The 26,529-nt window shown below is 39.0% G+C and overlaps 1 protein-coding gene across 3 annotated transcripts in view; it reads left to right on the plus strand.

Moving 5' to 3' along the window:
- C1H1orf87 (chromosome 1 C1orf87 homolog) overlaps window positions 1-26,529 on the plus strand; it is an 83,610-nt gene that overhangs the window by 51,392 nt on the left and 5,689 nt on the right. For 2 of the 3 annotated variants that reach the window (XM_011764417.2, XM_071092312.1), the window contains 3 exons: window positions 13,068-13,132; window positions 21,233-21,312; window positions 24,835-25,042. In XM_011764417.2, coding sequence (XP_011762719.2) covers window positions 13,068-13,132; window positions 21,233-21,312; window positions 24,835-25,042 — 353 coding nt within the window. The remainder of the gene's footprint in view (window positions 1-13,067; window positions 13,133-21,232; window positions 21,313-24,834; window positions 25,043-26,529) is intronic. The other variant, XM_024797036.2, reaches the window with a different exon arrangement.

The following is a 26,529-nucleotide window of genomic DNA, read 5'->3' on the forward strand; positions in this document are numbered from 1 at the left end:
GTTAATCATAATGTATGAATATTGGTCCATTAATCATAGCAATAGTATCATATGAATGTAAGATATTGACCAAAAGGGAAACCAAGTATGAAGCATGTGAAAATTCTCCGTACTACCTTGAATTTTTTCTGTAAAATCTAAGACTACTTTAAAAAAATAAGGTTTATTTTAAAAATACAATACCTGAAAGAAAAATGTTTGTTATGGAAGCAATGGAAGATAATACACACAATAACAAATAAGTGAGTTTGACGACACAGATATAGACACTATGTAAAATAAAACTCAGTGTGAAAAAATGAAGGAAAAACTAACAGAGCATCATTGGGTCTTGTGACACCAGCAACCTAATACATGGGAAACTGGAGTCTCAGAAAAGGAAGAGAGGGATGAAGGGAAGAAAAGTATGTTGAACAAATAATAGCTGCAATTTTTTCAAATTTGGGGTAAACTATAAAGACATGGACCCAAGGAGCTCAATGAACTTCAGACACTAGAAATTTGAAATAAACCATGCAAAAGTTCATTGTGATCAAATTGTTTAACCCAGTGGTAAAGAAAAAACCTTAAAAGCACACAGAGAAAAAGACAAATTATAGTAGGCTTCCCTTTTCTGTGGTTTCACTTTCTATGACTTCAGTTACCAATGGTCTGAAAATATTAAATGGAAAATTCCAGAAATAAGCAAGTTATAAATTTTAAGTTGTGCACCATTCTGAGCAGCATGAAGAAATCTTATTCTATCCTGCTTGGTTCTGCCTGGGACATGATCATACCTTCATCCAACATATCCATGCTGTATATGTTACCCCTCTGTTGGTCACTTAGTAGCTGTCTTTGTTGTCAGATTGACTGTCATGGTATCACAGTGCTTGTGTTCAAGTAATTCTTATTGTGCTTATTAATGGCCTCAAAGCAAAAAAGTAATAATGCTGGCAACTTGCATATGCCAAAGATAAACTGTAAAGTAATTTCTTATGTAAAAAGGTGAAAGCTCGCAACTTAATGAGGAAAATAAATGTATGCTGAGGTTGCTAAGATCTACGAAAAGAACAAATCTTCTGTTCGTACAATTGTGAAGAAGGAAAAAGAAATTTGTGCATAGGACATATATAGGGTTCAGTACTAGCTGTGGTTTCAGGTATCCACGATGGGTCTTGGAATATACACCATGTAGATAAGGGGAAACTACTACAATTTCCTTCTCAAATTTTTGGTAGAATTCACCAGTGAACCCAACTGGGCCTGGAACTTGCTGTTTTGAAAGATTATTAATTATTGATTTAATTTATTTAATTAGCAAATCAACTTATATCCAGAATCTGGTTCCCTGTCACCCCTTCTATTGTTACTTAACAACACCCATCCACACTACCATTATCTTTCTCCTGGATTTCTGTAATAGCCTCCTAACTGAACTCTATTTCTACTCTTATACCTAATTTATCCTCACTCCTACAGCTATTATAATCTATTAATAAACCTAAAAGGGTTCACATCATTACTCTTCTCAAAACACTGCAAGAGTATGTTATTACATGTAGAAGGAAAAAAAAAAAAATCAAAGTCCTCTACACGAGCTGCTCCCCCATCACTTCTCTGGCTCCATCTAAAATTTCCTTTCCCTAATCTGTTCCAGTTACACCATGCCTCTTTTCTTCCTCAAACACACCATGCAGACTTCAGCTTAGCACCTATCCTTTGAATGTTCCCTCTACCTTGAAAGCTCTTCCCACAGATACCCTTATGCTAACTCCCTCACCTTCTTCAAGTTTTTGCTCAAATATCTCCTTGTCAATGAGACCTACACTAACCACCCTATTTAAAGCTGTGGTCCCCATCCTTTGTTCCCCTTAAGCTAGTCTTCTTGTGTTTTCTTTTATACACTTATCAACCTCTAATGAATTAGGTAATTTGCTGATTTATCATCTGTTTAGTTATTATCTGTATCTCCCTGACAGACAGTAGATGATAGTGCCACGGGGAAGAAAGGGTCTTTGTTTTATTCATTGATGTATTCCAAAGTGTCTAGAGCAGTGCCTGGTACATAGTAGGTTCTCAATAAATATTTATTGACTTGAACTGAATTGGGGGTTGGGGATACATTGACTTGAATTGAATTAGAGGGGTGATCCCTCAAAATATTCTCAGGGATGCAGATACATAAATTCTTCTCAGTCCCTATCTCATGAGCAACTTGAAGAAGGCTTTCCTTACCCAAGTCATCAAAATCAGGTCCCTTGGGCTGTACTCTGTCATGGCACCCAGTCATTTTATTTGCTAACACTTATCACTATTTGTAATTATGTGTGTATTTGCGTTATTTGTTAGTTTAAAGTCTACATAGTGATCTCCATGCTAGCAAGGGGCATGACTATTTTCCTCACACTATATTTCCAACATCTAGCCTAGTACTTGGCTGTATTAGTCTGTTCTCACAGTGCTATAAGGAACTACATGAGACTGAGTAATTTCTGAAGAAAAGAAGTTTAACTGACTCATAGTTCTGTAGGCTGTACAGTAAGAATGGATGGGAGGCCTCAGGAAACTTACAATCACAGTGAAAGGCAAAGGGGAAGCAAACACGTCTTACCATGGCAAATCAGGAGAGAGAGAAAGAGAGACAGCGAGGGGGGAAGTGGCACAGTTTTTTTGTTTTGTTTTGTTTTGATTTTTTAATTATACTTTAAGTTCTAGGGTACATGTGCAGTTTTAAACCATCAAACCTCATGAGAACTCACTCACCATCATGAGAACAGCATGGGGGAAATCCGCCCTCATGACCCAATCACCTCCCACTAGGCCCTTCCTTCAGTACATGGAGATTACAATTTGACATGAGATTTGGGTGGGGACACAGACTCAAGCAATATCATTCTGCCCCCAGGTCCTCCCAAGTCTCATGTTCTTTTTACATTTCGAAACCAATCATGCCTTCCCAACAGTCCCCTAAAGTCTTAACTCATTCCAGCATTAATGCAAAAGTCCAAGTCCAAAGTCTCATCTGAGACAAGGCAAATCTCTTCTACCTATGAGCCTGTAAAATCAAAAACAAGTCAGTTGCTTCCAAGATACAGTGGGGGTACAGGCATTGGGTAAATGCTCCCATTCCGAAAGGAAGAAATGGGCCAAAACAAAGGAGCTACAGTACCCATGCAAGTCCAAAACCCAGCAGAGCAGTTATTAAATCTTAAAGCTCCAAAATAATTTCTTTTGACTCTATGTCTCACATCCAGAGCACACTGATGCAAGGGGTGGGTTCCTAAGGGTTTGGGCAGCTCTGCCCCTGTGGTTCTTCAGGGTACAACTCCTTTGGCTGCTTTCACAAGCTTGCATTGAATGCCTGTGGCTTTTCCAGGTACATGGTTGAAAGCTGTCACTGGATTTACCATGCTGGGGTCTGGAGGACTGTACACCCTCTTTTTACAACTCCACTAGGCAGTCCCCTAGTGGGGACTCTGTACAGGAGCTCCAATCCCACATTTCCCCACTGCACTGCCCTAGTGGAGGTTCTCCATTAGGGCTCCACCCCTTCAGCAGACTTCTGCCTGAACATCCAGGCATTTCCATACATCCTCTGAAATCTAGGCAAAGGCTCCCAAACTCTTGCCTTCTGCACATCCACAGGCCCAACACTCCATGGAAGCTACAAAGTCTTGGGGCTTGCACCCTCTGAAGCCATGGCTTGTGCTGTGCCTTGGTCCCTTTCAGCCACAGCTGGAGCTGGAGCAACTGGGATGCAGGGCACCACGTCCTGAGGCTACACAGAGCAGTGGGGCCCTGGACCCAGTCCATGAAACTATTTTTCCCTCCCAGGCCTCCAGGCCTGTGATGGGAGGGGCTGCCAAGATCTCTGAAATGACCTGGAGACATTTTTCCCATTGTCCTGGCTATTAATATATAGCTCCTCATCACTTATGCAAATTTCTGCAGCCAGCTTGACTTTCTCCCCAGAAAATGTGCTTTTCCTTTCTACCTCATAGTCAGGCTACAAATTTTCCAAACTTTTTTTCTCTGCTTCCCTTTTAAACATAAATTGCAATTTTAGACCATCTCTTTGTAAATGCTTATGACTGTACATTTTTAGACACAACCAGGTCACATCTTGAATGCTTTGCTGCTTAGAAATTTCTTCTGCTAGATACCCTAAATCACTTCTCTCAAGTTCAAAGTTCCACAGATCTCTAAGGCAGGGGCAAAATATTGCCAGTCTTTTTGCTAAAGCATAGAAAGAGGGACCTTTACTCCATTTCCCAAAAAGTTCCTCATTCTCATTTGAGACCACCTCAGCCTGGACGTCATTGTCCATATCACTGTCAGCATTTTGATCAAAACCATTCAACAAGTCTCTAGGAAGTTTCAAATTTTTTTCCCACATCTTCCTGTCTTCTTCTGAGCCCTCCAAAATGTTTCAACCTTTGCCCATTACCCAGTTTGGAAGTCACTTCCATATTTTCATGTATCTTTATAGTAGTGCCCCACTCTCCTGGTACCAATTTTCTCTGTCAGTCTGTTTTTACATTGCTGTAAGGAACTACCTGAGACTGGGTAATTTATGAAGAAAAGAGGTTTAATTGACTTAGAGATTTACAGGCTTAACAGGAAGGATGGCTGAGAGGCCATAGGAAACTTAACGATCAAGGCAAAAGGCAAAGGGAAAGCAAGCATACCTTACTATGGCAAAGCAGGAGAGAGAGAGAGACAGTGAAGGGGGATGTGCCACACTTTTAAACTATCAGATCTTGTGAAAACTATCACGAGAACAGCATGGGGGAAATCTGCCCCCATGATCCAATCACCTGCCACCAGGCCCCTCCTTCAACACATGGAGAATACACTTTGACATTAGATTTGGGTGGGGACACAAAGCCAAACCATGTCATTGCCACATGATAGGTACACAGTAAATGTTTGAGGAATTTACTTATTCATTTATTTAGCAAGCATTTACTGGGTACCTACTACATACCAAGCACTACTCTTACACACTAGGAATATAGATATGAAAAAAACAAAGCCCCTTTGCTCATGAAACTGACATTCTAATGGGAAAGATAAATAATACCTAAGTTAGAATATATGGCATATCACATGGAGCAATACAGAAAAATGAAGGGTAAAGGTTATGAGGCACATCAATCAATGAACATATGAATAATGAGGTTATGATACTGAGCTTAGTCAATGAATTTCCACTATGCCAGCTTTGGACATGAGAGTCTGCCTTCTTTAAAACCTTGGGGGTGGTTGGATGAACGAGAGGGGTGTGGCTAAGCTGGAAACACAGAAAACTGAGCTAAGAGCTGAGTAGAAAATCGCAAGACTAAAATTAATACCAAAAAGGCACCAATCTAAAGGAAGAAAAAGCAAGTATCAAAGCTCACATTATACTTATACATAGTAGAGACTCAATAGATGTTTGTTGATTAAAAATTGAGATCCAGAACCAAGATTCCAAGAATTAGGAATATGAGACCAAAAGAAAATGGGGAGCAAATAAGGTTAAGCTACTTATTATCCTATCAACACTCTCAGTTTCTCACTGTTTTTGTGCAGATCAGAGAAGCACACTGATTTCTTTACTCACCTGTCTTTGTCTTTTAAATGTTCAAGGATATCAAAACCGTAAGAACTAAAAAAGAATTGCATTTATAAGAAATAAACCTGTTTCATCCCTAAACAGTCATTGGCTAAAGCTTCTTTTGTTGAATTAAATCCGTTTTGTTAAGGGCTTTGTACGCAAACCTATATCCTTAAGAGATTAAAGATGCAATTTAGACACACATTTTAGAAGCTGAATGCACGAATCATTATTTTAGTACATATTGTTCATTAATCTGCTGTTCAATTGGGAACCCATTTGGAATGTGGCTGCTTGCTAATTAGCAGGATTCTAGTGTTGAGCTGCTTCCTGACTAAATGTCCTTTAGAATCAATAAAACATCAGGAGGGATTATGGTGATGTGGGATTAGCCCCATCTAACCAAATAAAATGAGTTGTGTTTCCTCCTTAAACTGTCATGTTGTAAGAGTTGACGAGAGGAGCAATTTCACAAACCCTGTTACAAAGTTGTTGTTGTTGTTGTTTTAACATTGAGATTTGTTTTTTTGCCATTTACCTACCAATTAGCAGAGACATTAGTGAATGACTGCCAGGATAAGGCGATTTTGAGAAAGACTTGATTACGATTTCAAATCTCTACTCTGAATCACCCTTATGTAAAATGAGTTCAGGTTGTGTTGGATGGAAATTATCATCCGTGTTCTTGGCCAGAAACATGTAAATCAGAATTAGCATTTAATGTTTCTGTGTGACTTTGCAATAAATGGTAATTAAGGAGGGCAGAGAGAGAACAGGAGGCAAACTAATACTCTAAAATTGTATTGGCAAAATTAAATGCTTCAAACCAGTTTAAAACACATGCACACAAGCCAAATTGTGTTGGGGGAAGGGATAAATAATAAAGCTGCTATGGAAGCTTCATGAATAGAGGGGAGCAATTGACACAGCCGCAAGCAGGACTTATCATACACATCTGGCCCATTATTGAGAGTGCAATTAAGTTGAAAAAGACTGGTCTTGCTAATCCCAGGAAAAACCAGAGGATTTTAGAAGATGAAGGAAACATGAGGTGTCTGATTCAGCAATTACTTATAAAGGGAATAGGAAAAGTGTCAGGTAGCAAGCTATTAGAGATATGGTATAGATCTGCCCATTGGCTGTGCCTTAGAAATCAGACCTGCTGCCTTTTCTCTTCCAGAAAATAATAATAAGTGCTTTATAAATATTAACTCTTTTAATTATTACAACTTTTCCTTGAAGTAGGTATATTATTTTTCAAGTGAGGAAACTGAGCCACAGAGGCACAGAGAGGCTAAAACCAATACACAAGTAATAAATGAATTCATCAATAAGGCTAAGTCAAATGTAGGCTCTCTACCTTCAGTCTCATCTCTTGGTCACTACACTACACTGAGTCTCCTACAAGTCCTATGAAACTCAGTTTATAAGATAATGGCTAGGCACAGAGGCTTTAGCCAAACTGCCTAAGTTCCAGAGCTGGCTTCACCCTTGGGCTTGATGCTAAAGAGAATTCTAGATTATACTTTAGTATCTCTTGCCCCCTCCTCCAGGACCCAGGAGGAATGTAAGGTATGAATACCAAAGAGGGAAACATTTAAGCTCCAGGGGCAGGTATTATCCAAAGAAGCCCAGAGCTTGGAAGCAACCTTTCCTTACCAGATCACATGGCTTAAACAACAGAGATTTATTTTCTCACAGTTGTGGAGGCTAGAAGTCCAAGATCAAGGTGTCAGTAGGTTTAGTTTCTTCGAAGGCCTCTCTCCTTGGCTTGGCTAACTCTCAAAAGTTAGGCTTCTTTGATTAGGGCTGTTAAAGGCTGAATTGTATCCCTCCAAAGTTCACATATTGAAGTGTTAATCCCTAGCACTTCAGAATATGGCTATATTTGGAGGGCCTTTTAAAGAAGTGATAGGCTGGTTATGGTGGCTTATGCCTGTAATCCCAACACTTTGGGAGGCGGAGGTGAGCAGATCACTTGGGGTCAGGAGTTCAACACCAGCCTGACCAACCTGGGAAAACCCTGCCTCTACTAAAAATACAAAAATTAGCTGGCATGGTGGCACATGCCTGCAGTCCCAGCTACTCTCGAGGCTGAGGCATGAGAATTGCTTGAACCTAGGAAGGAGAGTTTATAGTGAGCTGAGATCATACCACTGCACTCCAGCCTGGGTGACAAAGTGAGACTCTGTCCCCCAAAAACTAAAAATAAAGAAGTGATAACTGAGTTAAAATGAGACTGTTAGTTTGGGTTCTAATCCAATCTGAAGGGTGTCCTTATAGGAAGTGGACATTTGGAGACACAAAGAGACACCAGGGATGTACGTGCACAGAGGAAAGACCATGCACAGAGAACACAGCAAGAAAGTGGCCATCTGCAAGCCAAGGAGAGAGGCCTTGGAAGAAACTAAACCTACTGACACCTTGATCTTGGACTTCCAGCCTCCAGAACTGTGAGAAAATAAATTTCTGTTGTTTAAGCCATGTGATCTGCGGTATTTTGTTATGGCAGCCTGTCTGAGACCATTTGGACTGCCATAACAGAATACTATTGACTTGGTGGTTTATAAAAAACATAAATTTATTTCTCAGATTTCTGGAGGTCAGGAAGTCCAAGATCAAGACACAAGCAGATTTAGTGTTTGGTGAGGGTCCACTTCCTTAGAGACAGATGTTTTTTCACTGTGACCTCCTATGGTGAAAGCAGAAAAAGGTCTCTCTTAGGCCTCCTTTATAAGAATACTAATCCCATGCATGAGGGCTCTGCCCTCCATGGCCTAATCACTTTCCTAAGACCATAGCTCCTAATACCATGAGAGTGAGGATTTCAGTACATGAATGTGGGGGAGATATAAACATTTAGACCATAACACAACCCCAGCAAACTAATATAGTTCCTAAAGGCTAAAGGCCTCTTCAGTAATCCTCCTGTCTGACTCCTCCTTCTGGCATATTTTGTTTCCCTTGACTGAAGTAGAAGATTACAGGATTCTGAAGGCAATTCTTCAAATCATGGGACTTAATTTCTGATCCTGGCAGTCTGAACAGAGCTGACTCTTTATCAATATTCTATACTATGTCTCAGCTGAGCTTGGTGGGATTTGTAGGAGCTATCTAGGTAAGGGACAGGGAAGAGTATTTCAGAGATAAGGAGCCGTATGTGCTGAGACAAAAGCCAAGCAAAAATAAGGTTGGAGAACTACATACTGTTCATTATGGCTGGAACATACATTTCAGGAGGCAAAAAGGTAATGGGCTTAGGAGGTGAACACCGGCAAACCTTTTGACTTAAGCCTTCATAACCCTCACAGAACAGCATGCCAGCTGAAACTACCTTCATCAGTGTTACAAGGATGTTCCAGTAAAATAGCCTACATTTTGTGTGTTTAGTGCATTTAGGTTTGTTTGGTTTTCTAATGTATGAGGCTTTTTGTATAAAATAACATCTGCCTAACAACCCCTAACTAAAATTTCTATGAAGAAGGAAAGAGACAAACAATACAGGAGTAGCAAAAACTGACTAATAGGGACTCTAGTGTCAGAATGTACCAAAAAATTCTTCACTAACTATAATAAATGGAATGTGGGAAAATAAATGAGTTGCACACCCCAAGCTGTGCCCTATCCACCTATAAGAAGTGCAGAAAACAGAAAATACTTTATCCCTTCACCACAATCTTCCCCTTGATTTGGGGACCCAAGTCTTGACCAACAAGAAAATTACACAAGTGCTGTTTTCTTGTGCAGCCTGAGCACTATGGTTCCCACGTCTCCTTTCCCTCCCTCGCCTGCCCAAGGATACACACATGTATACTTAATCACACACAACTCTTCTGTGCCTATTTGGAGAGCTCAACTATCAAGAATGACAGCAGAAAGTTGAAGTAAGTGAGGTGGGAAAGGGAAAATATGACTATGATGCTTGCATCTGATGAAGGTAATATCTGATAATAAAGTTGTAGAGGTTAGTACAGAGAGGAAGATCACTGTCTGTTGTATATGATGAGGAGCATTAGCTTATGGCATACTATACAAATATGGGGTATGCGATATACAACAAATGTAGTGAGAAGATCCTATCTCTGCCCTATCAAGGTGTACCAGGTGTATGCCTGAGAGGCACCAGGAGTGGATGAAAGTTGTCATCTGCCCTTGACTTCCGGTCTAGTGAGCAGTGAGCAAGGCCAAAGGAAATCAATGCAACTCATCTGCTGGGTTTTACTGAACACGAATAGATACTCATTTGAAGCATAATACCTAATTTTTAAAAAACACACACACTACAAAACATGGAAAGGGAGCCACAATTCTGCAGGCTCCAAATCTCAACAGACCTTTTAAATTGATCTACTCTAAGAAAAATTTAGAAAACCATTGATTTTTTTGTAGAGTATAAGAAGCCATGTCCTCTACTGAAATGAATTGGAAAGTAATCAACATAATGAGATTAAAAGGACACAAAAATGAAACTTAAAAAGCACAAAACATGAACAGAGGAAACTAGAAAGAATTTTAGTAAATATGGATGGTTTCAAGAAAACTAAAATTTCCATAGCAGAATTAAGAGGTAACCAGGAATCAATATATAATGTCAAATTTAAGAGGCTTTTACAAAATCTAGAGGAAAATAGCAAAGAAGAAAATGAAGATAGTAGATATAAAAGAAGAAGAATAGAGATTCAACCTCAGAAATAGAGATTTCTTTGGTATTATTAAAAAGAAAACTAGAAAGAATGGAAAAAGAAATAAAAATGGAAGTCCCAACTGAAGAAACTTTGCAGAGCTGGTACAGCTGTAGAGATTGAAGGGACTCAGTGTGACATAATCTCAATTAAGAAAAAATGTATGCACATCATTCCAATAAAACTTTTATATTATAAAGACAAAGGCAATTATTCAGGGATCCAGGCCAAAAACCCAATAAAACTAAACCAAAGCAAACAAAGAAAAAATTAATTATAAATGACCAAAAATCAGACTGACACCAGACTTCTGCAATAATAAATGTCAAGAGACACAACAGCCGTGTCCATGGAACTGCAGAGATCACAGAAATATAACTGAAGTCAAGTTACATTATGTTCAGATAGATTTGGAGTCAGGGCATAAATCCTGGCTGTCCCATTGATCCATGTGCCCTTGGGCAAGTCACTTACCTGCCCCATAAGATGGTTGTCTTGATTAAATGAGATAATGCACAAAAAGTACTCAGAATATTCACTCCATGCCATTTTAACTTGAAAAACTCAGTTAAAGTGGGATTCAAAATCAGGTCTGCCTGAATCTAGAATCAGGCTCACAGAACTTGTCCTCCAGTCCTGACCTGTCTGGCTTGACACTGGAGTTTTGGTACCTACTTTTGTTATTAGAATTATAGTGCCTGTTATGGCAACTAGAACCCACTCCCAAATTTAAGTTGTGAACAGCACTTTGAAGGTCTTGGGGTAATGTAAAGAATGTGGGAGAAAAGAAATATTTTGTCAGAAGGATCTTAAAAATTGTGTTGGTCATGTAAGTCCTATACCATTCAAATCAGGCAATATCCAAATTCAATCATTAAAAAATTTTCCCTCAATCTGCTTCCCCCGCCGTCAGCATATAATCAGGAACGGGCAGGCAATTTTCTGGTGTCATTTTATGCAAAGGCCTTATCTCATATCATACCTGATATCTAAGAGAACACTACCTGATAACTCCTAACATCTCTGAAAAAATAAATGTTGTGTAATGTGTAAATATTAATGGATCTAGGTTCTTATTGTTGTTGCTGTTTTATGGTTTGTTTGTTTTTTAATCAAAGGGTCAGAAGGTGCTGCAGCCATAAACCTGGACTTAAAGTAGTCTGGAAAGAAATTGCGAGAAGTGTAGAAGACAGGAGATGCCTCTACTGTAGTTTATTTGCAGATCTGTGCTAATATCAGATCTTTATATAGTGATTAATATTCCTTAAGAGTGCTTGCTACTTCTTGTTCAACTTTCTCTTATCTGCCTAGACCTGCAGCATCTGATATAGTCATCAGCTTATCTGACTGGCAGTCCTGCATATCCATCACTTATCTGTCTATTCATGTGCCCAAAGTGGCATGAAACTCTGGAGGCCACATGTTCAAAGCCCAATATCATACTTATCCTGACCAAATAATTTCTCTAAACATTATGTCATATATAGGAAAGGCTTCATGAAGTCTAAGAAAAATAAACTAGTTACCTATTTAACTCATCATTTTATTTAAAGAAAATAAAGTCATATGACATTAGAACTTTTCTTTAAAAACCAAGCCTATATATTTCCCAACTTGCTCTTCATTTTTACTTGACTTCTTCTAATGGACAAGACGGAGAAAGATAAAGATACTTAGTTGATATTTGGTTGCTAGCAACAGAAACTGTCTTTTGCTAACACAAGCAAAAAGAAATATTTTCAAAGGTTATGAATTAACACAAAATCGGAGAAAAATAAAACTTCAGGAAGGACTAGAACCAAACATTAAGGCAGAGATAGAGGCAGAGACAGTGGGAGAGAGAGAAGAAGCAAGGGAGGGAAGAAGAGAGGAAGGGATAAATAGATTGAGATCACAACGTTGGCTAGGGCAGGGTATGGGACTTTGACCATACCATGGTCCCATTTACACAGTATCCAAAAGGAAACCAGTAGCTGTCACCCCAGAGAAGAGTATATTTATATATAAATGGAGAATGGATGCTAGGCAAGCAAATATAAGTAGTTTTCAATGTCAAAGCTTTGCTAAAGTACTTTTTAAGCTTTAAATTACCTGGTTGTCACTTGCAGACATATTACTCAATGTAATTTCCATTTGGGAATTCACTGACTATTGTGTTCTTGCACTCAGCACCCCATATTTATCCCCCTCTGTGTTTTTTTTCTGTGTTGTAATGCTTTCCATACTTGTGAAGGCTAAAAAGAACTTTTCTGAAACCCTCTTGACACAAAGTTCTAGACCTGTTTTAAGATCTATCAGTGAGATGCAATTTCATAAAATTTGAAAGTCAGAAGCAGTGGGGAGAGGCCAGTGGCACGGAGACTGTTTGTTTGTTTGTTTGTTTGTTTGTCTATCTGTTTATATCTACAGCAGTAACAACCCCAGAAACTGGCAAGTGTTTGTTTTTCCAGTGGCCAGAAAGCAGTTTGTACTGCCTGATGACAACTTCATAGCTAGGGGCAACTGAGACATCAGCCAGAATTTCCTGGTGTTCCCTAATCTCTGGACCACATCTGCTAAGGTCTGACCCTAAACTTAGCAGCGCACTCCAGCTTCTGTTCTAATGGCTTTGCAGTAATTCCCTGTATCAAAGCCCTTTTTAATAGACATATATAAAGTAGTTTCTGTTTCCTGCATTGGACCCTAAATGATAGAAGTATCAAAAAGCTTATTCAGTATCACTACCAATATAAACAGAGCTTCACTGGACATTCTTTCAGGGCAATCATATTGATCACCAATTTTTGTTTCCTTTTCTTGCGCAGATGGCAGAATTTTGTTGCGATGCTGAGCACAGCTTCTTCTGATTTGTTATCTGATTTGCCTACAGGTGAGTTCCATTATTTTTTTGCTCCAGAGAGACCTTCCATTTTTCACAGCTATTGTTGACTATGCTGCCTAGTTTGAGTGGTTTGCTTGTTAGGTTTCATCTCATTTCTCTCAGAAATGTAAATAGCTCCCCAGTGAAGGAAAAATGGGAGTGAGAATCACGTTAATGGCTATTCTTTTAGGCCAGTTAGATCATAAAAGGCACAATTCTCCAAGTTTTATTTTATCATGAGACATTCTCTAGTGGTAGCCCTTAAAGATGAATGCAGTACATTTACAGACGTTAGTATTATTTATTAGAATTTCAAGTGCACAGTCACTTAGATCAAAGAAGCTCATAGCTGGGTGTTTATTCTACTGGTGTCTCAACAAAAGAAACCTGTGAGAGTATATATATGTTTAGTGTAGCTTTTTTTGGTAAACATTTTTAAAAACAGAATTAACAGAAAGATCCTTTGGGGACTATTTAATTAAATTACAATATAACCAATTGATAAAATGATGCAGTTGTAAAATAATATGGCTGGGTTGCTACAGGAAGATTTCCAAGACATATTATTAAGTGAAAATTGTAACAATGCATTGGGGAAAATATTTAGCAATTAGCAAGTTTTAAATATGACAGGTGAAAAAATATGCATTGATATTAATCTGCTGTTGTAGTTTTTCTATTTACTACATCCATCAACCATTTACTGATTGCCTTTGGATCAAAATACAAAGTACTAAATGTGCGTGTGTGTGTGTGTGTGTGTGTGTGTGTGTGTGTGTGTCCGGGATTAAATATATCAGTCTATATCCAGGTGGAAAAACCTAAGAAATCTTACTAGGTATTCCAAGCAGAGAGAATTTACTAAAGGGAATTGGTTATGTAAATACCCAAAGGTTGAAGGATAAAAAAGAATATGGTGAGTATATTCATTTCCCAGGGCTGCCATACAAAATACCACAATCTTAGTGGCTTAAAACAATAGTAGTTTATTCTCTCACAGTTCTGGAGGCTGGAAATACAAAATCAAGGTGTATGCGTGGCCAGGCTTTCTCTGAACACTCTAGAGAAGAGTTATTTCTTGCCAGTTTCAGCTTCTAGTAGCCCCAGGCCTCCTTTGGCTTCTTATTGTGTAACTCCAATCTCTGTCTTTGTTTTCACAAGGCCTTCTCCTTTCTGACTTCTGTGTGCCTCTGTATCCAAGTGTTCCTCTTCTTTATCTTATAAAGACACCAGTCATTCTAAGTAGGGCCTGCCCTAATCTAGAATGACTTCATCTTAACTTGATGACATCTGAAAAGATCTTGTTTCCAAATAAGCTCAGATTCACAGGTACCAGTGATTATGACTTGAACATATTTTTGAGGACACAATTCAATCCACTACAGGGAGGTAACCCAGACACTAGTAACTGTAGAAAGCAGCTACCACCTTAAGGCTGAGGGAACAAAGAAGAAGGGGTACTATTATCAGAATCTCATAGCTAGTGTCACCACACAGATGGTTCTAGGGTCTCCACGGAAATGCCAAGCAGCTGGAGGAAGGATTTCAGAGGGGATTCCATACAGCTGATTCTTGGACTGCAACATAATTTAAGGCTCTAAGAAGGTGGCTGCACTTGGATATCTTACAAGGCATCGTATTTTCAATGAGGAGACCATTGAAGTGATGTCACGTGGCTGTTCACCTGACCTGAGGTTTCACACGTGGGTAGGGCTGAGAATGCTGAAAAACTATAGCAGTAGCTCTTCTGATGCTAGGTGGATACTTGAGTGACCTCACGTGGCTTTCCTCTGTGTGTGTGCATCCCTGGTATCTCTATAGGTCTAAATTTCCTCTTCTTAAAACGACACCAGTCAGATTGGATTAGAACCCACCCTAACAGCTTCATTTTTACTTAATCACCTCTCTAAAGGCCCTGTCTCCAAATACAGTCACATTTTGAGATTAGGGATTCAACATAGAAATTTGGGGTGGGGGGCTACACAATACCATAGCATATGGAATAGCAGAAAAATATGTAAAAAGATAAATTGAAGTCTCACACAACTAAATAACTACCTTATATTGGGACACTTATTTTATTTCTCTCTGACTCATTTTTCTCATCTCTAAAACGGGCAAAATATAAAAGAAAAATGCAAACCTACCCCATTGATCTTATAGGGTGATTGTGAGTCTGACAAACAAAATAGGCAACACATCACTAATTTTTATAGGCAATGTGTCACTCTCCAGAACCACAGAGTTGGGGTAGTGTTGCTGTTGCATTGCTGTTGTGATAGCTCACTGCTTATCTACTTAGTCGATGTCTTGGTCTCTTCTCGTTTCTGTACTGCTGGATCTATGATGATTAAATGCTCTTAAGCACTGAGTGAGCCATTTTTTCTGTCTATTCTTTTGCTGCACGGGTAGATATTATGAAAGTGAAGGAGGGGCATTATACAGAAACTAAAGAAAGATACTCCTTATGGGTGTGTAGAACTGTGAATTTTCTCTTTCCTAGGACCCCTCTGCACTCAAAGATGCTATATGAACCTAATTGAGATGACTCATTTTATATATACTGCCTTTATTAGAAAATTTATATCATTAGGATTCATAAAAATCCTGGGAACTTGTTTTTCAATGTACATATAATTTTCATATAAATACTTAATATCTGTGACTTACACTAATGACAAGGAGAGACTACTTTCCAGCAAGCCAAACCTCCTGAGAAGAACAACTAGAAGATTAGATAACATACAAAATAATATTTGTTCGAAGACTCTTACTTGGAATTCAAATTGAACTACCAGACAGTAGGGGGAAAAAAGCTCTCCGTGAAAGGAGGTATCATACAAAAATCTCTTAAGTTTTTCATACAGTATGTCCAGCTTCAATTAAAAATTGCCATGGATGATGTAAAACAGGACATAGATTTTGAAATAACTGTAATTAATATGCTCAAGAAAATGAATGACAAGATGGGGAATTTTCAGCAAAGAATTTGAATCTATAAAAGGAATCAAATGGAATATCTAGACTTAAATTTATAAAAATTAATATTTAAAAGCTCAATAGATGGGTTTAACAGATTAGACATCACTGATGAGAGGACTAGTGAACTGTAATATAGTTCAACAGAAAATATCCAGATTGAAGCATGGATGAAAAATTAGGTTGTAATACATTTAAAAGTATGTAAGAATCTGAGTACAGTGGCTCACACCCATAGTCCTAACACTTTGGGATGCCAAAGTGGGAGGATCACTTGAGCCCTGGAGTTTGAGACCAGCCTGGGCAACAAGGTAAAACCCTGTCTCTACAAATAATAAAGAAATTAGCCAGGCGTAGAGGTGCATGCCTGTAGTCCCAGCTACTTGGGAGGCAGAGGCGGGAAGATCACTTGTGCCCATGAGGTTGAGGCTGCAGTGAGCTCTGGTTATGCCACTACACTCCAGCTTGTGCAAAAAGAGTGAGACCCTGTCAAAAAAAATATATGCAAGAGGCACATAGGAAATGGTGACAACATCTAACATACATGTAACTTAAGTCAAAGAAAAATAGGAGAAAGAGAATAAAGATGAAGTTGAAGCAATTATGACTGAGAATCTTCCAAAAGTAGTAAAAGACTTTAAGCCACAGATCTAAGAAATATGATGAACTCCCATTAAGACAAATATAAAAAGAGCTTAGGCCCTCTAAACATGGTAAGGTCTAATGTCTAAAATAGTATTTCACAAAAATGAAGTATGAGCTCAAATTTGAATCTCTTCACTGTGGAGCCTGTGAATGAGAGAGGGGAAGAAGATCATGCAGAAAGCAAACAGCAGAGTTCCAGTATGACTGCTGACAAGGGAAGATTCAAAGGAAATGAGAAGTAGCATAAGAAGCTCATTGACACCCCTCAAACATTTCTTGAATACCTATCTATCATTCAAGAAAACAGAAAAATGGTGAAGGGTTGGCCTCCCTTTTGCTAAGGAAAAAAAAATACTCATACTAGTTACTAATTAGAACTACATCTATTGAAGGGACAGAAAAGCAAACGCAATTGGCTTAGACAATATAAAGATTTTGGTTTATTTAGCTGAAAATTCTGGCAGCAGCAAGGACTTCAAGAACGGTTTGATCTAGTCATTCAAATATCAAAATCAAGGATCTGCCTTCTTTCTGACTCTCTGATCTGCCTTACCTGCTGTTGGCATCATCTTCAGGCTCTATACAGTAGTCCCTCAACTACTTGGACATTCTGCAATAGCAAAATAGCTATGGTAGCTATGGCCATCACATCCTCACAGCATGCTCTTTGGATAGGTGTTCTCCCAAGAAGGAGAGAACTTTACTACCTAAGAAACTGTAGCATGTATTTCTTCTCATATAGAGGCTCAGATTGAGTTTTATGTCCATCATTGAACCAAGACTGTGATTAGGTTACCATGATAGACTTAAACTAATCAGAGATCAAGCTTGGACTTGGAACTGGAGAGTCAATCCAACCAAACCATAGTGCACTGGGATGGGGTAGGAGCAGTTACTACAAAGCAAAACATAGTTGCTATCTTCAGAAGGGGATAATGAAGGAGGGAATCACCAGAGGGGAAAAAAAATGAATGCTGAAAAGCACACACACACACACACAAACACACAAACACACACACAGAGAAATCAGCTTCAGTCAGATCGTGTGGCCCGTGGGGCCTTTTAGCCCTGTGAACACTTCACCCATTTCTCTTCCCTTTTCATTCTGCCTCACCCAGGCTCTGCTCTCAGTTATTGCTTGGTGCACCAATCACTCCTATCTCGTGGTCTTTGCCTTTGCTGTAACATTTTCTTCCAATGCTCTTTATCCATATATTTTCACAGCTTGCTCTCGTTTCTCCTCTGTTCAGGGTTTTATTTAAATGTCACTTCTTTAAAGAGGTCATTGGTGAATTCTCTATCTAAAATGGCAACTACCATTACTTTCCATCCCCCAGTCATTGGTTTTAGCTGTGGTTTATAGCACTTATCACTACCTGACATTCTTTGACGCATCTCTTTGTTCTCACCACCAGAATGCACACTCTATGAAGGAAAGATAGTGCCCAGCATATAGTAAGCACTTAAATGTTTCTTATATGAATGAATTAGTTCAAGCCACAGATGTAACCCTGCCTCTGTTATCTTAAGGAGGGAACTAAAATGTTCATTGCCTCAGTTTCCTCATCTGTCAAATGGGGATAATTTCTGCCTCGCAGGTTTAATTCTTTAGATTATGTGGAAATGTCTGTCATTTATAGATATTTGATATATATGAGTTTTCTTCTCACAAAAGCTTCATTCAGTAGGCCCACTGAAGCCAGAAGCTTTTATTAAAGTCAGTTGTTCTCTATCCTGGTTTTACTTTAGAATCACCTAGGGAATTTTTTAAAAAGTACTGAGCTGGGTTCTCACCTCCTGAGATTCTGACTTAATTGGTCTGGTGTTATTCCTGAGCACTGGTAATTTTTAAAGCCGCCCAGGTGGGTCTAACATGCGGCCAGTGCTAAAGGCTACTGACTTCAAGTCATTAGTGAGGGCAGACAGGAGCACTGGCTATGTAACTATCAGAACTCACTGGAAACCCTGTAAAACCTGGCCCTCCAACACCTGGAAATCTCTAGAAGCCAGCTTGGCTTATTTCCTCTGGTACAAATCTTCAACTGGCAGACTAGACAGATGGTTATTATTTATCCTTCTTGCTGTGTTAGAAAGAAAAAAACATAGCTCTGCCTCAGATTTTTCAAACAATTTTTACATGTGCAAGCCATTACCTTTTTATATGCTATTAGCTATTAGGAAGGAGAAAGGGAAGCTTAAAGGAGACCAAGTAGACTAGCATGTACTTTTTCCTAATGGAAGTTTTAGAAGTGCAGATAGCAGAGAGGAATGGGGCTAGGACAAAGTTTAGGTTCTAGATCTTATTTTTAAAAGGATAATGTCTGGTACATCATAATTAATGTTAGTTTCTCTTCTCTGGGGAAACTCGATTTGCTTAAGGGTACGTAATAATAATAACACAACAACAGATAATAATACCTTGAATTGAGCATCTTCCCTGTATTAGGTATTTTACATAGGATTTTTTTAATCTCCACGGTGTTATTGCAAATTTCTGTAATTTCACAAATGAAAGAATTAGGACCCAGAAGCTTGAAGCTGGCAAAGAGAAGAATCAGGGTTAGATGTTAGGTCTGTCTGTTCATCTCCTCCCCTTTCCTCAAATACTGCTTCAAGAATCCCTTTAACAGGAGAGCTGTATGATTCAGAGTATTTTGAACCTTTTATAATAAACAGAAAGCTTTTCTTTCACATAGTGGTTGAAATAAGCAGTAGCCAATGCTACTAGGTGATGATGGATTCTCATGACAACTTAAACGTTCAAGAGATCAAATAAGATCTGCCTTGAAGGGGCCGTCCTAACTGGATGCCATCATAGTCTTCATTTAGCCACTATTAAGGTTTGCTCTATATAGCATCTGGGGTAGATATGAGAGAATAAAGAAATACAGAGAAAAATCACTCCTCTCCCAGGATTAGAAAAGAAATTGGAAAAATGGCACTAAATATCTAGTGACTTTATTTTTCAAACTATGTATTAGGACACATGATCATTCATTTAGTCAACATGCATTCATTGAGTATTTAATTCTAATGAGGGGTGCTGGGGCTTCAAAGAAGATTATGAAACCACATGTCTTCTTCATCAAGAAACTGAGGGAGAACTTTTGTAATGATTCATTAAGTGTGATACTAAAAGTCCATATAATAAAAGACTTTCAAATTGGTATGTGAATTTATTTATAAAAACATCCTTACCTAGATAACACTATTAGTTAACATTTACTGAACACTTGCTGTGTTTCAGATACTTGCTTTACACTTTCTAGTCCATTTAATCCTTACAATAGCCTATAGGTGTCATTATCCCCTTTGTACAGAAGAGGAAACTGAGGCACAGAGAGGACAACTAACTTGCTCAAGGTCATGCAGCTAACAAGGAACAAAGCCAGGAATCAATGCCAAGGCATCTAGCTCCAGAGCTTGTACTCTCAACCACTATGGTACACTGTCTCTTTTGTTTAAAATTTATTGATTAAATCATTCTTATTAAAAACAGTGAGACTCAATTTAGAAATAATATGCATTTGTTAATGGCATATCTGAATTATGCACTGAATAATAAAGCTGAGGCTCCCAGAAACCTGTGCTGTATGGTCATTACACAGACTTGCAAAATAAATAAGTCACCAAGTCAGATGGAAGGTACTGAGTGATCAATGAAGGATACCTACAGTAAGGCTTAGAGGATTTCCACAGGTCTTAATGTTTGTTTGTGTTTTGCCTGCATCCCATGGAAATCTCTTCTATTCATGAAGGCAGCAGCCTGCAGCAAGTAGTGCCTGGAAAACAGAATCCACTGGATTAGGGATGAGGCTGTTCAACCTCTTCCCGTCCACTACCACTGACCATTGAAAGGAGCAAGGAAGGAAGATGAGAAAGGTTGTGCATGGTCCTTTGGATGCACATGTGTGTAAAAGGAGGGACAGAGGTTCTTAAGAGGCAGGACCACAGGAAGACATCCCTTCAACTCCCTAAGTTATAAAAGCCTTTCTTAGGGCCTTGCTACAGGCTGTTGTCTCTGCTTTTCTAGAACTCTCTGCTCTGTGTGCATCACCACCATCATCTTTGCCTGGATAACTCCTCTTCAGTAGTGATAAGTGCTACAAACACAACTAAAACCAATCCTTCAGGTTGCGAATTTGTGTCACTTCCTCCAAAACCCCCACCACTGTCACCCCTGCCCCAAATAAGTTTAAACACTTTCCTATTTTCTCATATTTTTCTTTAGTTTTATTTATAGTAACTTGTGACTAAGTAATAATTTAGAGTCATTGTTTAACATCTACTTCCAAATCTAAGGTCCACCAAGGTGGGAACCAGGTTTTTCTCATTCATCAGAGTGTTCCCATTACTTAACACAGTGCCAACCACAGAGCAAAGCCTGCATTTTTTTTTGTTGTTGTTGACTGGTGTATATGTATGTATTAAACGAAGAGACAAAGCTAAACCCTTCCCTTTTTTTTTTTTTTCATTCTTGTTCAGGGAAGAATGAAAAGAAAGCCCCAGCCCCTCCAACGGAGCCTGAAGTCCCTGAGATGTCTCAAAGCAAAACTGAACATATGGTATGCACCTGGGGCATATAGAGTTTGGGGGAAGGTTTTCGTGGATACTTGGCCTTTTCTCTGATGCTGGATGGGGCTCTCTCCTGTGGGTTTTGATTTTCTCCCAAACCCTTGATGTCAGACTATCTTTGCCTTTAAGATTCTCCTTGGGCAAAGAAGGAGGCAAAAGAACTCGAGTGTGGGTTAGTTTCTGTCCTTGCTGGTTTAAAGAGACCTATTGCCATCACTTGGTGATGGGCTTGCCACCTGCCCCAAGAAATTAGACTTGTAGCACAGCACACGTCTGGGTGTCCTTCCAAATCTTGTGACCGATTCACAAACTGCCATGAAAATAAAGAGTGGTTATGAGATCTATTTTAACATCTTAATTTCAACTTCCAGAAACTAAGGGTGACCTTTTCCCCAGACATCACATTTTAAAATGTAATAGCCTCTCTGATTAAAAAGAAGAAAGAAAAAAAAAATCTGGCAAGCAGTGAAAACCCATTTTAATATTCCCAGCATTTAGCCAGGAGAAGTTGTAGACAGAATTGAAAAACAGCCTGAGTTTTTCTGTTGTTGTTTTTTAAATGCCCGGATTAGAACATAATTCATCTTAAAATGACGGGAGGCCTCCTCATGCACTTCACACGTTGAAATATTTTAGAAAATAGTACCCATTTTGGCAAGCCTCTTGCCATGCAAGAAACAACAGCAAATGCTTTTCTCCTTGAGTGTTAAGTCTGTTGTGAATAAGATTATAAAAAATATACTTTGCTCTTTTATTTTGCCTCTTGTTTAAGGAATTTATTGCATCTCTGTGATAATTGATTCTTCTCACATTCCTGCACAAACAGAATTGATTGTCCCACTTTTTAGAAAGGGAAATTAAAGCAGGGGTCTGGTAAAGCAGTAAAGCAAGTTGCTTATTGTCCCTGAGGAAATCATTCATTCATTCACTTATTCATTCATTAAACATGTCTTGACAACCTACTGTGTGCCAGTCACTAGCCAGACCTCAAGGATACATTAAAAACTATCTCACAGGCCCAGCCTCTGGATCTCTGGTAGAGGTAATACTTGAAGCAGACATAGACAACATCCAGTAGGAGTGCTGTGATGGGTTGGGGAGCTACAAAGATTCACATCTTGCCCAGCCTGGGGCTGTTGGGGAAAGCTTCCCACAGTAAGTAAACAATTAGCCAAGTCTTGAAGAATGAGTAAGAACCCAAACAATCAAGGCATATATGGCAAGAAGGGCTTTTAGAACAGAGGTAACAGCATTATAATGGCAAAAAGGTATAAAACAGCTTCAATTTTTCAGGCTTTTTGTGGCCAAAGAAGAAGATATGTATATAGGACTAAAAGAAGATAAGCTGGGAAGATAAGCAAGAACTAGAATATAAATGGTTTTGTGTGCCAGGCCAAGGAATGTGAATTTCATCCAGATACAGTGGGACCAAAACAGTGAAGGATATGTTAGTTACATTGTTAGTTACTTGCTTAAGTCTGATTCAGATCCCTACAAATCTCCCCTTTCCCTTGTCTGCAGTGGTCAAAGAGAGAGTGTTGAACTATCTAAAGAAATATAAAACTACTTAAAATTAATTTCTCAGATCCAAGGGCACCTGTGATCTTTCTAAAATTATCCATCAAAATGTATGCAAATGTGTATTAGTCTGGTCAGATTTTCTAAAGCTTTCATCTGATTTCTAAAGTAGTCCAATGCTCTAAACAAAGTATAAGAATCACGTGATCGAGACCATCCTGGCTAACACGGTGAAACCCTGTCTCTACTAAAAACTTCAAAAAAATTAGCCGAGCATGGTGGCGGGTGCCTGTAGTCCCAGCTACTCAGGAGGCTGAGGCAAGAGAATGGCGTGGATCCGGGAGGCGGAGCTTGCAGTGATCCGAGATCACACCACTGCACTCCAGCCTGGGTGACAGAGCGAGACTCCGTCTCAAAAAAAAAAAAAAAAAAAAAAAAAAGAATCACTATTCTAATTTGCTATACAAAAACTTTCTGCTTTTCCCAAAATTGATTTTATCAAAGTAGAATTCTTTTTATAGGAATTCCTTAAAATGTACTGGTTGTTTGTCATCCATGTGGGTACAATTTCATATAGCATTCCATGATCTCAAACAAAAGAATTCTTTACATTCCCCAGCAGCAGCTTAATCCATGTTTGTTAACCAACTCAGAATTTGGCTTCTCATTGCACTTACAATTCTTTAGGTCTCTGGGATTCTCACAGCTTATATATGAGAAGTTTGAGGCAAAGGTACAAAATTGGAAAAATTCAGACATTTGAAAGTTGGGGGAATACAGATGGTATACAAAAGTTAGAGGCATAATTTTATGGTGAATTAGTTAGGAATATTTACATTGCAATGAACAAAACCAACTCTACTAACTTAATTTATTGGAAGAATAGAGAAGCATATTATGCTCCCAAAGGACAGAAATACAACAATGAACTAAAACCAGAGACTCTAACACCATCAAGACTTCCTATATCTTTTTTCTTCTCTCTGTTGTCAGTTTCATATTCTCTGTCTTTCTTTCTCAGCAGACAAGCTTTTTCTCATTTGCAGTACACAAAAGGGAAAACCTGCTAGAGTTCCAATATCTCACACAGAATCACCTCCATTTTTCTCTCACAAATAGTACCAAAATTCCTAGACAATGGATTTTTGGCTCATTTTGCAATAGATGCCCAGTCCTAAACTATGCAGATAGAACATGGCAGTTCTTTCTACAGCCGTGTGGATCAGCAGGAAGGGCAATTTCTGCAAAAGGTGAGCTGGGCAGATCAAATAATAGATGCCCACTCGCTGCACATGGTGAAGGTCAGAATGCCTTATATGGCACTGCTGGGACTGACGTGTCTATTTAATCCTAAAACACCTCTATTTGATACTGGCAATGAGGTTAGGACACTAAGATGAGATAGCCTTTATGCCCTGCTTCTAGTCTTAGGTCTACTATAAGATGTGTGTGATCTTAGTAAACCCCTTGTACTTTCTGGGCCCCAGCCTCCTTTGCTAAATGAACAGGACTGGCAGACTAAGAGTGCTTTAGCATCCTTTAAAATGGACCCATAAGCCTAAGATAATATCACTATTGTTTCGATCATCTTTTGTCAAAAACCTCACACTCATGACCCAGAGGTATTTCTATCAAGAAGTATGAGCATTGTCTGAAGTCTACCCCCTGCACACCCTACTAGTACAAAACAGAGTAGAACATCATGAAAAGCCTCAGTCAGTTACAATGTTCTTTGCTTCATGCAAGTCAAAAATGAAAACTGAATAAACATCATGATGTCACCCTTCTCTTCAGACACACACACTTAACATGTTTGTATCCAAGATTTGGCAGATACGATCTTGTGGCACTGAAGATTTGAAGCTCGTCCTCTTAGCTTTCCAAAGTCAAACCTTGCAATAAATCTTGCTAGTTGTGTGGCCTCATCTTTGGCCAAGAGACTGGAGAAGCTCTGGGTGGTGAATGTGTTGCCAATGCTTTTGTTGTTTTGGTAGAAAACTCCAGAAGAGGAGCTGCAGCCAGAAAGCTCTCCTGCTGAAACTTCAGCCCGCAAAGATCCTCTGAAACCTTTAAAGATCAGGCCAGTCTCCCAGCCCTTTGTGAATCCAGCTGTGAAGAATGAGGCTGAAGAATGTGAGACGTGGATAGACAGGTTCAGGAAGCTGGAAAATGCCCTCTACCTGTGTGATCTGAGTAACACAGGTGAAATATGAATTGTAAAGCTGGTATAGCTTTCTATTTGTGCTCTAGTTTAAAAGTAGGCACCTCATTTTCTTTTGCCTCTTGAACAAATGATACAATTAATGTATAGATCATGTGCCCTGCACTGTGCTGAGCACAATCTGGAAATATGAAGACGAATCAGAGGGGAATCCCATACCAGGTTGCTTCTAATTTCTTTGTGTTCCCAATGCTTCCTACACCCTACTTCCAAAAAGTAAACCCACCATCCAGTTTTATAATTCTCCTGATTAAAACACCACAGAGACACCCCACTGATAAAAGGGTGAACTCCCAACTCCTTAGCAAGGCAAAGTCTGGTCCCTATCCACCTGGCCAATCTCTTCTCCTACTATTGATATTCTCTCAGCACGTCCTGCCCAGTCATAATGAATAACTTGCCTTGCCTCAAGCAGGCCTTGTCTCACACATGCCTGTGCCATTTATAACTCCCAGTCTTTCATCTGAGCTCTTTGTTTCCTCTCTACCTACCCCAACCCCCACCAACTCCCCATCTTGTCCCCCTAAACATCTTTTATGTTTGAATTCAAACACAATTCCCCTGAGACTCCCAGACAGATCTAGGTCAACTTTCCTGCGGCTTCTTAGAATTCTTTAACATCCATCATCATACGCAACATATTGTATATTTTTATTTGGGGACTTATTACCATCTCACCAGTAGACTATATTCCTTTTTTATCCCTGGCACCTTGCACAGTTTTGTTTTGAGGAAACAAATACATGAGCCAATGTGCGTAAATAACCAAATCCAAGATAGATGGTGATAAATGCTGTTAGAGGATGCTCTGGGGGCATTCAGAGAAAAGTGAATTTCTTCCTGGTGGGGTCATCATGGAAGACTTTGTTAATGTTAAATTGATCATTAAACTTAAAATGCAGTTTGGTCACAAAGGAATGAAGTAGCCTTTTCTGGCAAAGGTGCAAATGCTGTGTGTGAGGCTCCATGCAGGGTACTCAATATAGGGGCTATTAAAAAGAATGTTAAATGATAAAGATGGAAATAAAGAATGGGGCCAGATATTGAAAGATTTTAAATGCCAGATCAAGGAATTTGAAGTCAATTCAAATATAATGAGAGCACGGAGAGTTTCTAAGCAGAGGAGTGGTGTAATGAAGTTGTACTTCAGAAGGATCCTTGATGACTATGTGCAGAATGAAGGAGAAAGTGAAATAAGGGAAAGTGGAAAGGAAAGAGAGAATGAAGTCTAGAACCAGGTCAGAGTGCTGGGAAAAGGGGGAGCAGATAGAAAAGCACATTGTCCCAAACTGTCTTATTTACTTACATACTGTTTTTCATGAAGAGTTGGTGTACACATTAGTACTATCTAGAAGTAATCATATGACAATGGCAATGTCTGCCTTTTCATTCTCTTTGTGTGTTTTTGTTTTGCTTTGAATTTCCAAAGCAACTTAATTCTAGACCACAGGAAGTATAATTGCCATAT

The sequence above is a fragment of the Macaca nemestrina genome, chromosome 1 (assembly GCF_043159975.1).
Source record: "Macaca nemestrina isolate mMacNem1 chromosome 1, mMacNem.hap1, whole genome shotgun sequence".
In the NCBI taxonomy this organism is placed as follows: Eukaryota; Metazoa; Chordata; class Mammalia; order Primates; family Cercopithecidae; genus Macaca; species Macaca nemestrina.